Here is a 13,600-nt window from a genome sequence, read left to right as displayed (position 1 = left end):
CTGATTAACCTACAAAGAATGATCAGTTAGATTAGACAAGTAATATTAGAAAGGTAGGATTAAAACCTTGGCATGCAACTAAAACACAATATAAAATATATTCTATAAAAAGTATATCTTCTATGTAGTAGATCTAACTCTGTGTCCTGTTCTGTCCCAAAGAAACCTATCTACCACAAACGTAGTTAGTCAGTAGTAGTAGTAGAAAATGCTGATCAATGGTCACCTCAGCAGTGAAGAAAGCGTTCAGGAGCCCTTTACCATCTTATGCTGAAATATTTCTTGAAGCTTGGCCAAGGAGAATTCAGAATTCATCCATACATCTGTGCATGATGCTCTCTCATATTCTGAAGTCTGCTTTCCTTCAGTCACATTTTAAACCCCAACAGATCATTTAATCTCTGGGTGAGCTTGTTCCTAAACAATCAAATGTATTTTCTAGTTAGAGAGACAGTATTGCCTGCGTACGCAGTCTCATATCTGTGATGTCTAGGGAGTGAAGGCTTTGACCTTCGCCAAGCTCTCGCACTTCCCAAACACAACAGTCTGTTGCAGTCTGCCCCAGAGAGGACAAGAGAGATGGTCTATGAAAATTCCATAACAGTAGTCATGTATGAATAAATGTGACATAACCGGTACAACTACATGTTCTCAGCTCCAACAGTTTCACTTGAGCACGACAAGCTACAACACCATTTAGCAGATTTATGCATGAAAATAAACAATCAAAGATAATAATGTTACTTCACTAACATTACATGTGTATGTGAATAACCTAACTTCACTAACACGTCTGTGTGATCGGATCTCTAATGTGTCCTCAGTGTTTCTTGGGTGCCCTCTCTCCCTCAGATCACCTGAGACAGATGTTAACACAAGGTCTGAAAAGGGGCTGAGAGAGTAACAGCTGAGGGATCCCACAAGATGTCTTTTCACTTTTATTCAAAAGTATTCAATCCTCTTTACAGATTACACGACACAAACTCTGCTTTTTGAAAAAAATGATGTAATAATCCCACCTTCTACAGACCAGAAACTGTTGTGCTCCTACAGTAGCTTATTACTGCAATAGTATAATACTTCAAGTACTTTATAATTGACCTTACTTTTTAAACTTGTGTTTTCAGTTAAATCTCCGTTTTCCATCTCGCTTCTACATCAATCCAAATAAACTGAGCTGCAACATAAGAACGTATCACAAGTAATAGTCAGACACAGAGGTGATAGTCAGACAGACAGCTAGTATCCAGGCAGACAGTCTGGCAGACAGGTAGTAGGTTTCAGTCCTGCACAGATGAAGACAAACGTCTTTCCTTTAAATGCATCTGTTATTTGAGTTAGTTAATATTAATATTATCTACAAAGTGAACAATAACACTGCACAACATGTCAAGTCTTTTGTGTGAACTTCCTGGTTGGAGCCATGGTCACTTCTGCAATTATTTCAACCACTTCTGTGACTGCAGCTGCCATTAAAAGTAGCTTTTTGTCTCCTTTTGGAAACTTCATGGCAGAAACAGTTTCATGTAAAGGCATCATCAAAGGTTGTTGGCATCATTCAACAAACTGATATGATTTTATGGTATATGGCATCTCATCTTAAATTAAGAACAGAAGAACATACTGTAGTTCAAACGTGATCACTCATTTGTCAAGTCAACCTGTCCGTCACTGTTACTTCAGCAATTTGAAACATTAGTCCGACCCATGATTCCACCCCATTAAGGTGTGGTCAACATTATAAAGTCAGGTACATCTGAACAGGAGGGTCTGAGACTCATCCTTGTCTCTGGAGGAGGTATGAATTGCACAGATGATTATTTTTTTCATTTCACTGTATCTCATTGTTTGTATGTTATTATTGTCAGGAAAATGCATCTGATGCTGCTGTGTGTTCTGTGTGCTTCTGTCTGATGTAGAAAGGAGTTCATGAGCTTCAGTGTCGGCTGCAAACTAAAGTGACAGTGAGTACATGATTTTATTCTGAAAAGATTATTTAAGTTCAATGCTTCCCAGTGAACTTATTATAAGCTGTTTGGATGTCTATGTTAATAACTATATGCTTTGGATTAACAAGTAATGGTTAATGGTACAAATTTCAGCAGCGCTGTGCTCATTTCAATAACTGTCTATCCAAGTGTATCAGATCATGTCAGACAAATTCAGAAATCAGTCACAGGAGACAGATCACAGCACAATGATTTCATTTTACAGTGGTTCTTTAACTACATGAAATATGTTTACTTTGCTCAGTTAAAGATAGGCTTGGCAATCTTGGCAAGAGCAGACTACACATATAAATATTTAACTGATACATTCCACTCCAATCGGCCCTCTCATCAAAGCTACGTCCTAAAACATATCAACATGCACTGACTGACTACTACTAGAAGCCGACGTTTCCGTGACTCACTCGTCAATTTCTGACTATCAGCTCTGCTTCAGCGCTGTCTGACTGTCTGGCTTGTGAAGACTCTGGTCATGTGCAGTGAGAGCACGGGCAGGCTGGTTGGTTGGTGACAGACAGACACGCCCATCAATCATTTCATTTGGTCCAAGTGATTGGTCCTCTGAGGTCCACACATGAGCTTCTCTCTGAAAACTTTTTTTATTTTATTTTATTGATGACTGATGGGATGTGAAGAAATGTTTTTCAGAAACCTTTAATTTTTTTAAAAGCCAAGCATTAACTGTAATAAATACTCCTAATGTTATATTGTAACTACATTAGATATTTGCTATTGTCTTACTCTAACTACATTAAATACTTTTACTGTGATATTTTAACCGCATACATTACATTACTCTAATATTTTAACTACGTATATGACCTTTACTGTGATATTAAACTACATTAAACACGTATTGTGTTAATCAAACTACATAAAATATTTTATTGTAATATTTTCACTGCATTAAATACTATTTTAGCAACATTAAATACCTTTACTCTAATATTCTAAGAAAATCTTGTACCGTTGCTGTCATATTTTAACTACATTAAATACATATACTTTGATCATTTAAGTACATGAAATATTATAATTGTCATACATTAATACTCCTTTAGTGTCATTGAAAAAAAATTGCATTTATTCAAATTAATATATTTTAACTATATCAAATAATTTCATTGTCATACTTTAGCTTCATTAAATTATTTACTGTGATATTCTAAACACATAAAATACTTTTGCTGTTCTTTTTTAACTACATAAAGGAACTTACTTATATCATCATACTTAAACTGCTAATGTACTTTTACTATTATACTGTAGCTACATCAAATGCTTTTACTTTGATAGGTTAACTGGATACAATGGTTATGCTTGATACTTGATAAGCACATTTAACACTTTTACTGTAGTTCTTAAACTACATCAAGTATTTTACTATCATATGATAACTATATCCAATATGTTCACTATCATATTGTAACTACAAATACATATTTTCACCGCTATCCTACTTGTAGGATACTTGTGTGTTTGTACATAGTCTGAGTAGGATTTAAAAACTAGTTATATTTGACTAAATAAAGGATTTTACTGAATAAAATATGTAAATAACAAAACCTAACTGAAGGCCTGACTCTTGGCTGGGTCCATATTTTCAGTATCAAGTGTGTAGAATAAACACAACTCTCTTTAATTGTGATATTTTACTGAGGGAGAATGGGTTTGCAGGCATTAACACACAGTTCACATGAATACACTAAACACAACCAGCACCAATCAGTTGCTGCAGGCATAAAAATTAACACTAAATATACAATAGATATGAAATCACAAAATAATAATATTTAAAAACAGCAGCAGATGAAGCCACAAACAGAAACACTGTTAGTGTCGTGTTGGTAGAGATGATTCATTCCTCATGGTGCTTCTATAATTGTATTTGTTTTCATGTACAGGATAGTTTTATTGTCGGTCTGTGGTGGTGAATGTTTTACCTGTTGGTCCTGTTGCACTGTGATGTTTGGTGCAGTTTGGTAGAGCAGCCGCTAGAGGGCAGCAGTGTACAGGTTTTAATCCTGCACAGATGAGGCTACACCCAGGTGATTATTGGGTAAAAGGACTCTCCTTTTAAAGCATCTCTTATTTTACCAACAACGTGAACAATAACACTGCACAACATGTCAAGTCTCTTGTGAGAACTTCCTGTTTGGAGCCATTGTCACTTTTGCAATTATTTCAACCACTTCTGTGACTGCAGCTGCCATTAAAAGTGTAGTTTTTTGACTCCTTTTGGATCTGGATCTGGAAAATGAACAGACTTTAAGAAAATTACATATCGAGGGGGACAAAGAAATCCACTATTTGGTGGAATATCAGTGTTGGAGGTAATTGGGGATAAAAAAAAACAGTTCTTTTTTTCCAATGTTAATAATTTCCCACCCATTTAGTGTAGCTTTAATGATAATATCACCAGCAGCAAATTTAAGTTGTGGTTTCTTACGGTTCAAGATAAATGTCCCAAAACAACTATTTCCTTTATAGTGATATTTTTCTATAGTTTTGGAATAATTTGGAATTTGTTTAGTCCAGGTAAAATACTTAATCAATAATCAACATATTCAATCTGAGAGATTCTTCCCAGCATCAAGAGTGGTGAAGAAGCTCATCTTTCAAAGTCATCATTGATACGTTTGAGAAGTGGCTGGCAGTTGGTTTTTCTCCTGAAGCAGAGGAGTGACAAATTTACCAAGATAAACAAAGCCCTGTGTTGCCCTTTGGAAAGGTAATAATCCAGGGGAGTGGAGTAATGGTTTATTTTTTATTTTATCATAAAATAAGCTCCATTTATTGATAACATTAATTACTGAGGTAATATATATTTCTGGTTGTGTAATAAACAGTTATTATATTATACAACAACTTGACCCAGCCAATACAATTTTCACCTAATTTGTAAAAAACAAGAATTCATATATATGCGATCAAAGGCTTTTCCTGCATCCAGTGACACTACCATACTTTGCATTTTATTTTACTGACACAGTTGAATACAGCTAAACAACACTCTCCCATTGTTACACAAATTCCTTCCAGTGATGAAGTCTGCAGGTTGTTCATTTGTGTACAGTCTATCATACAATTTAGTTCAAATTTAGTTTACATCAATACTAACAAGTTTAGCCCAACCAGAGGTATTCTTAGTAGAGGAAATGTTCAGAGAGTTTATTCTTTCTTAACCAGGTTAGCCAGATACTTGCTGGACTTGTTACTATAATGAAAGTTTTCTGGAAGCTGGTGAAAAATGAACTCAGGCAGCAGCTGATGTCTTGTGCTGAAGATTTTAACATAGACTTGATGCATCAATGAGACCAGAAGGTGAAAAAATATACAAACACTGACAGAGTAACATGAGCAACTGTCACCCCCAAGTCTGCAGATGTCTCCCACAGTGTCCCCATATATCTACCTCTACTTGTGTCACCCGTTCTAACAGCACATCCATGAATGGATGGAATTGCTGTCACTCTCTGTTACATAAAGGTGTCATACAAAACAATGACATAGTTGTTGGTTGTCATTAAATTATATGTGTTTGTGTGTTTCTTCTATCTTTCAGGAAAAATCTGGTCACACTTCACTGCTTAGCTACTGAGAAATTGATTAAAAATGGGGAACGTACCATCAGAGAGTAACATGGGCAACCGCCTGAGATGCTGTAAATGTGATAAAGTCCTGCCTCCGTGCCATTCTTTCTCAGATTTGTACCAAACTACTCTTCATGGCCGACATGTTCATGTCTTCAATGGAGGTGAATACTACAGACCAGTTGGTTACAATAATCTATATGAGTGTAAACATTGTTTTTATAAGCCAATCAGAGATGAGGAACAAAGGAAGAGAGAGGAGGAGAGGAGAAGAGAAGAAGAGAGAAAAAGAGAGGAGCAGAGAAAAGAAGAAGAGAGAAAGAGAAGGGCTCAAGAAGCTGAAAAGAGGAGAAAAGAAGAAGAGAGAAAAAGAGAGGAGCAGAGAAAAGAAGAGGAGAGAAAGAGAAGGGCAAGAGAAGAGGCTGAAAAGAGGAGACAAGAAGAACTGAATCAAAGGCTTGAGGAATCATTCAAACAAGCAGAAGAGCAACTAGAGAATGAACAGAGCAGCATAACAGAGGAACGTGTGACCAAGCGACGCGTTCTAATAAGTCATCTGCATGAGTTTGAGGCAAACTCCGAATCTGATTATGATGATCTTCTGGAGATTCTCTCATCAAAATGCAGCATCCCAGTTTCAAACCTCAGTCTGGTTCAGCTGAGTGCTGACGAGATGGGCAGCATCCTGTCCGCCCTGGACAAACTCCTGTTTGATGAATGGATCAGTGCTCCTCCATCTCTGAGCACTCTGCAGCATGCCCAGGTGTTAATCACAGAGCTGTGTGCCCTGTCCCTGGAGATATCTGAGGGAGATTCCCTGCAGGGCATCTCCAATCATGTGCAGTCTCTGGTGAGCCACATCAGCCAATCAGCATGCAATGTCTCTGAGAGTTTCCTTCTGACTCAAGCCCTGTACCTGAACCTGATGCACTTCTTCACTGACCGTGGCAGCTGTGATGCAGCTCTCATCGCTAAACAATGGGCTGAGGGGGGCCTCTCAGCTGAAGATTGCTTTCTTATTGAATTCTTGGGCACACTCACAACTTCACTACAGAATGCAGTTGGAAGAGCCTCCACGTTCATTTTGAAGATGGAGATCCAGTGCTTGGAGCTTCTCCTATCCACACTCACACATCTAAATGGCAAGGAGAAACACGTAGGATCCACTGAAATACTCCTCAGAATTGTGCAAACAAACAAATGGACACCAACTGAGGCAGTGACTCTGCTCAAAGTGCTGTCAGATAAATATAAAGAGGATGCTCCCATCACTGAAGTGCTCACATTAGTACAAGTGTATGACATATCACCAGAGTGGACAGATGACTCTGGACAATCCCTCACCCAAGCTCTGGACGTCCTTGGCCCTGAGAGATTCCTACTTGACTTCCGTAAGACTCTCAGAAAGCAAGATGAGAGCAGTCTTGATTCAGCTCTAGCAGAATTAAAAACACTCAAGAATTTAGATGATTCTGTTGTCACCATGATGAAAAACATTACCAATGGCGTCCTCAAATATTCAGAAAATGCCCCAAAAGGTGAACCATTTATGAGAGATTCCTTTAAATGTGGAAACCTGAATGCAAATGAAATCCAGAACTCACTCTCTCAGCTGTGCAGAGCAGTGTCTGACACCAAAGGCTGGTGGCCCACAGTGCAGCAGATGCTGAGGTGGTGTGTGTTGGTGCTGACTGAGAAGAGCGCAACACTAGGATTGGTTGGTGTGGAATTGGACCCATGTGTCACAGCCATGTTTGCAGCCACAAAAGTCCTCATGGGAAAGAAAGTGGACATTGTGCTAAGCTCTCACATTCACTCACTCAATCAAACTAAAGAGTGGTCTGACTTCTTCAAGCACCTAGGGATTTCTCTCAACACAAACATGAGGAAAGATAATATATCATTGATGGATGTCTATGAAGCAGACATTGTGTATGGTACAATGGATGACTTTGTGTCTGATTACCTTCAATGTGGATTGAAGGGAATGGAAGCGGGCAGCCCTCTCCTTAGTCGAGGATTTGTCATTGAAGAGAGATGCCTCAGTGCTTCCTATAATCTGGAACTCTCAATGCTCAAGGAAAATGATACTTTGGTGTTTGCTGCAGAGACTCTGCAAAGCCTCATGGGTAATTTTTACAGTGAGGAGATGGAACTGAGACACAGATTTATCAAGGCTCTTTTTGAGGTCCTGCACACTAACCTTAACAAACACACAGATGCTGACAGCAAAGTCAAAACCATCTCACAAAAATGCACTGGAAAAGAATTGCCTTCCAATGACGTCTACATCCTGACCATTCTTGAGAAACTCCTCAAAGAGTTTCATGGAGAAACAGAATGTGAGAAACAAGGGGCATTCCTGGTTGGCAATTTGTGTTTGGAGATTCTATGTTCCCATGCAGTGCAATTCCAGATGGTGTCAAATCTCACAGCAAAAAAATGTTGGTCACCAGAGGAAGTTTTAGCCCTCCTTGTAACATTAACTGACCACCATCACGATAAAGACTGTATTTCTATCATGAAGATTTTACATCTGATAGAAACATATCAAGTGTTCTCATCTTCCAGGTGGACAGATGAGAAGAATCAGTCTCTCCTTAAGCTCTTGAGCATGCATGATACTGAGAAAGTTATGCAGCATTTGGAAAGAGGCTTTGAAGATGAGGAAATAAAAAGCATTGAGTGTCTTTTTGATGAAATACGGCAGATGAAAAACATTGATGAAAAGACCCTGGAGAAGTCTTATTCTATAGTAAAGGCGATTAAAAACATGGTTCAATCTGGTGAAATCAAAAACCACACAAATGTAAAGCAAGCTAAGAAGTTGAGTCATAGCACAAACACAGAAGACTTGACGGAGATCCTGGCAGTCTTATGCAATGCTGTACACGTGTGCAAGGCTGAAGGAAAGTGGTGGCCCAGAGACACTCAGATGACAAGTTGGTGCTTCTTGGCCTTGTCTGACACTGGAAAGCTTCTGGAGATGGGAACTGGAGAGGGGAAGTCATGTGTCATAGCAATGTTTGCAGCACTGCGTGCATTCCGGGGTGAAAAAGTTGATGTGGTGTCCAGCTCGTCTGTGTTATGTCAAAGAGATGCAGAAGAGTGGACAGACTTCTACAAGTACTTTGACCTCACAGCTGACACAAACACAAACAAAACTAAAGATGAAGACAGAAAAAAATGCTACCAGAAGGACGTGGTCTATGGAACAGTTGAAACCTTCGCTGCAGATCACCTTCGTCAGATATTTGAGATGAAGGATGTGAGAACTGATCGCAGCTATCAGTGTATCATCATTGATGAAGTGGACTCACTGCTGTTGGATCAGGGAGTGCAGCTGACATACCTCTCCAGCCCCATGGTCTCCATGCAGCACCTGAATGTTATTCTGGCCATGATCTGGGGTCATGCCAGCCATTATGGCTTCTTGTCCACAGGACACCTCACTTTCATACAGGGTCCCCCTGCGTCATTCTTCAAGAGCATATTTGACTCAATTGACATGGAAGGAATAAATGACCCCATAGATATCTTATATATCGCTGAAGAGTCAAAGATTGTGCCAGAGGGATTTACAGAGGATATCTACAAAAGCGAAAAAGATGAACTTCTCAGGAAACTGAAAACTGTGAGTCAAGATGCAGTGATAGATTTTTTCCACAAAATCGAGGAGTTTGTCCCCTATGGTTTCACTGTGTACACGTTAGATGATAATGGATTGCTCTCTCTTAGAAAGGCCAGCCCATACAACAACCCAGACATTCCAGAACTTACCTTTCTGGTTTTGGATGACGGCTTGTGTTGTGCTCTCTATGATTCTGAGGAGGTTCTCGCGAATTCCATTACAGAATTCATCTTAGAAAAGATTCAGTACACTCCAGGCACAAATAATGAAGAGAAAATCAGCATCCCAGGATTCTTGAGAAATCTGATAGAGAGTAAATTGCCAGTGTGGGTTCTGAATGCCTTTCTGGCAAAGAGACTGAGGCAAGGACGAGAGTATGTTGTGGAAAATGACTGTGTCTGTCCCGTTGACTACAGATCCACTGGTATTGTGGAACAAAGTAAAAAATGGGGTGATGGCCTGCAGCAGTTTGTTGAGATCAAACACCAAATCAAACTCAGCACAATTTCAACAGTGACAAACTATATCTCTAACCTTTCCTTTTTTGAAAAATACCAAGGGAAAATATATGGGACCACGGGGACACTGGGCAGTGAAACAGACATGCTGTTTTTGCAGGATCTATATCCAAATCTGTCAGCCTGTAAAATGCCAACTTTCAACCAGAAGAAATTATTTGAGGTCAAGGGCGCTCTGGAGACTTCAGCTGAAGAGTGGAAATCTAAAATAACACGAGTGGTTATGGATCAAATTTGCCCAAATTCATACAGAGAGGGAAGAGCAGCCTTGGTGATCTGTGAAACTATTAGCAAAGCCAAAGAGCTCTATGAACAGCTAAAAAGTGTCATCCCAGGTCAAATCATTCTTTACAGCCGGAGTGACAAAGACAGTTTGAGGAAAATAGATAAGACACTGGATCCTGGTGATGTCATTGTGGCCACAAACCTGGCTGGGCGTGGCACAAACATAAAAGTGTCTGAAAAGGTGAACAAAAATGGTGGATTATTCGTGGTCCTCTCCTTTCTTTCTGAGAACACAAGAGTGGAACTCCAGGCATTTGGCCGAACTGCACGCAAGGGTAAACCTGGATCTGCACAGATAATCGTGACGACTGATCATCTTCAAGAGTCCCTCAAGACAGTGTCTTCTCTGGAGGAGGCAAAAGAAACAAGGAATAGACTTTCTGCAAAATGGACAAATGACATGATGGCTGATGTAACTGAGATGAAACTGCGAGAGGACCTTTTCGCAGAGTACTGCAAGACCCTCCAGGGAATTTACAGGAACACAGATGGAGATGAGCAAAGAGTCGTTGTTGCCGTCATGAATGAGTTCTGGGGGATTTGGTTACAAACTAAATCTGAAGAAATTGACCTATTGAAAAGAAATGACTTGGAAAAGAGCTTGAAAGCTGATTTGTCCCTGGCACAAAGTCAGTCTCAAAGTCACACTTCACCATGCTCCAGCATTTACCACTACATCAAGTTTGGGAATCTCGCACTGGATGAAAAAAAATGGGATGTCAGCATGAAGCTGTTTGAAAAAGCAATGGGACAAGATAACAGTTGGGCAGCCATAGCTTTTTACAATCATGCATACTGCCTTATAAAAGAGCAGAAGGGAGATTACTTGACTAAGGCCAGCGATGATCTCAAGAAAGCACAGGAGTCTCTGAAGTACCTCAGTGAGGAATGCTTGGTCTGCCTGCAGTTTGTAAAAATGTCCTATGTTGAATCAGAAAACAGTGGACAGCCAACCAGCCTTGAAAAACAGTTAACAACCAAGTGCAGCTTGTTCAGTTACTTTGATAAAAACATTAGTGAGGCTATCGAGAAGCTGAAGGAAATAAAAGACAAAGGGAGGGATGCAACAACCAAGAAATTACCTATGTTCTCCCTCGTGCCAAGCAAGGATGAGAATCTCCAAATGGAGGCCTACAATCTGTATAACAGAGGTCTGGAATATGTGTTTTCTGTGGAAGAGCAGCCTCGGTTCCCGTGGGAAGCTCTGCTGGTGTTCTGTCTTGGAATTCTGCAGATTGTTGGAGGGGCACTGCTCACTGCCTTTACATTTGGAACATTAGCTCAAGTCGGCATGGGGATGATCGTTGAAGGAATATCAGACTGCATCACTGGCATTGAGTCCATGATTACAGGAGAATTCAGTTGGAAATCATGGGCTATAGGAAAAGCAATATCTATTGGTATTTCTCTCATTGGGTTTGGGGTTGGAAAGCTGATTGCAAAGGGCTTCAAAGCTTCTAAAATGTTGATTAAGGGACTCGGCAAAAAACTTAAGGCATTACCAAAGTTTTTCTCCAAACAGGCTAAAGAAGGCATTAGTGTTGTTACAAAGACGAACATGAAGAATGTAGGGAAACACACAGCAAAGAAGATGGCAGAAGAAATCATTAGCTATGGACTTGGGAAGGCAGAAGATGCTCTAATGGCAGAAATACTAAAAGGCATTAAGAATGAGATGAAAAAAGGAATTGCAAATGATGTAAAAACCAACATGGAAAAGGAGCCTTTGGTTGGATTGGTCGACTCCATTTTGCTCTCTCACCTTGAGGATAAACAACAAATGTCTTATCTCCTGCAGGATAAGAACACAAAGAGCAAACTTCTGGGTATTTTCGAGCAGATAAGCAAAACTGCCTTAGAACCATTCTATGCTGACCTCGAATGGCAGAACAAGCTGAACTCATCCATCACCAAGGTGATTAACCATGCAACATCGGAGGCCAAAGGCAAAACACTCGTAGTTCTGAAAGTCATTCAAGGCAGTCACATGGTCTTACTGGCAGCAGATGCCACCAGTACAGTGCTCAGCCTTTCAAGCAAGTTTTTCTCCAACCTTCACAAAGAGCTGAATACATTTAACGAGAAAAAACATTTAACAGAGAAAGTGAAAGGAAATTATCTGTCTACTTCAGAAATCAAGATCCTGAAAGACTTCAAGCAGGATTTAGTCAACGCCACCAGTGCTTTATTAGCAGATGCTTTGGTCGAAGTCTTCCACCAGAAGTTCTCCAGTCACCTGGTATCATATGCCCGAGGCAAATTGAATAATGTCATAGGTGGTTATGTAAGAACTGGCTTGAAGAGTGACAGAACAGAGGACAAACTCAGAGCTGGACAAAACAACAGATACATCTCACACATGCCAGTAGACATGAATTCAAAACGTAAACAGGACAGAGAGTCCGGTAAACGCTCAGAGTCTCATGCTGAAAAGATCAAGGACTCCTCGACAGCCGGTACTATTCTTGATATTAGAGTCCTATCAGAAACCACTGGCACTAAGGTTGTCATCCTCACACAGGACAGTCATGGCAAGCTTACCAAGATGCAGGAGCTGAGCCCAAGCACTAAATCTGCCAGTCAAACGGTGACACTGATTTACACACCAAAGAGTTCACAACACCCAGACGGCCATTATGATGTGTCCATCAATAATAAGACGGTGAAAGTAACCAGCAAAGAAAAGAGCAGCCTGTTTCATGCTTTGGCACAAGGGATGAAACCAAAGGCCACTAAAGAAGAGATTGCTTTGGAAGCAGGCCGTCTCCGATCTTTGGAAGCTGCTGCTCTAGTGAAACACTCGGACCGATGGGAGCCTTTCATCAAGTACAAAGAGAAGACGGATGGACTCAGAGGAGGGGACTGGTATATGGCAAAGGAAGCTGGACTAAAAAATACAGTAAAAGAAAACAAAAAGGTGATCAAGGATGGAAAAGTGAGAAAGTACAAGGACTGGGTAAAACGTGTAAAAAGCAAGCCAAGCACTGGACAGTTCATCAGAGCAGCTCACCAACCACCAGTAAATAGTATATCACAAGCTGGAAAATTGAATCCAAATAGCAAATTAGCCAAAGCCATGCTTGAAGTGGCAACAAAGTCAACTACTGCTGCGGAAAACCACAAAGGCCTTGGACTTCCAACTGTTTATGTGCCAACAGAAATACAACGTGAGTTTCCCAGTACAACAACAAAACAATTCAGGAAACTATTGGCTCACACTATCAGCCAGGACGATGCTGTGAGTTCCCTAAAACTGACAATTCAAGGAGCAATACCCAGATTCAAGTTCAATAGTACCAAGAACTTCAGAGACTTTCAGAACAACCGAGTGAGTAAAACCAGGCTTGCCGTTTTCGAAAAAAACTTTGAGCAACATTCTAAAGATTTAGTCAACAAATGGTTCAACCATCTTCAAGCCAAGGGTGTCATGACAAAGGCTGATCTCAACACCCTAACTGCATGGATCGACAACAAGGGCTACGAGAATCAGAATGACCCACACAGGAAGCAAGTCTCCAAACTCCTCTAGTGCGAAGGTAATATGACATTTAATACAGAGTGTTT

General features: G+C 40.1%; 1 protein-coding gene across 2 annotated transcripts in view; it reads left to right on the top strand.

Moving 5' to 3' along the window:
• The first annotated feature begins 1,805 nt into the window (after nt 1-1,805).
• The window catches only part of LOC138407520 (uncharacterized), a 40,953-nt gene continuing 29,158 nt past the window's right edge, over nt 1,806-13,600 (top strand). Inside the window, exons 1-2 of one of the 2 annotated variants that reach the window (XM_069524352.1) lie at nt 1,806-1,964; nt 5,575-13,572. In XM_069524352.1, coding sequence (XP_069380453.1) covers nt 5,625-13,565 — 7,941 coding nt within the window. In that variant the 5' untranslated portion in view covers nt 1,806-1,964; nt 5,575-5,624 and the 3' untranslated portion in view covers nt 13,566-13,572. The remainder of the gene's footprint in view (nt 1,965-5,574; nt 13,573-13,600) is intronic. The other variant, XM_069524354.1, reaches the window with a different exon arrangement.

The sequence above is a fragment of the Paralichthys olivaceus genome, chromosome 4 (genome assembly GCF_024713975.1).
Source record: "Paralichthys olivaceus isolate ysfri-2021 chromosome 4, ASM2471397v2, whole genome shotgun sequence".
In the NCBI taxonomy this organism is placed as follows: Eukaryota; Metazoa; Chordata; class Actinopteri; order Pleuronectiformes; family Paralichthyidae; genus Paralichthys; species Paralichthys olivaceus.
This window is presented reverse-complemented; position numbering and strand designations above follow the sequence as displayed.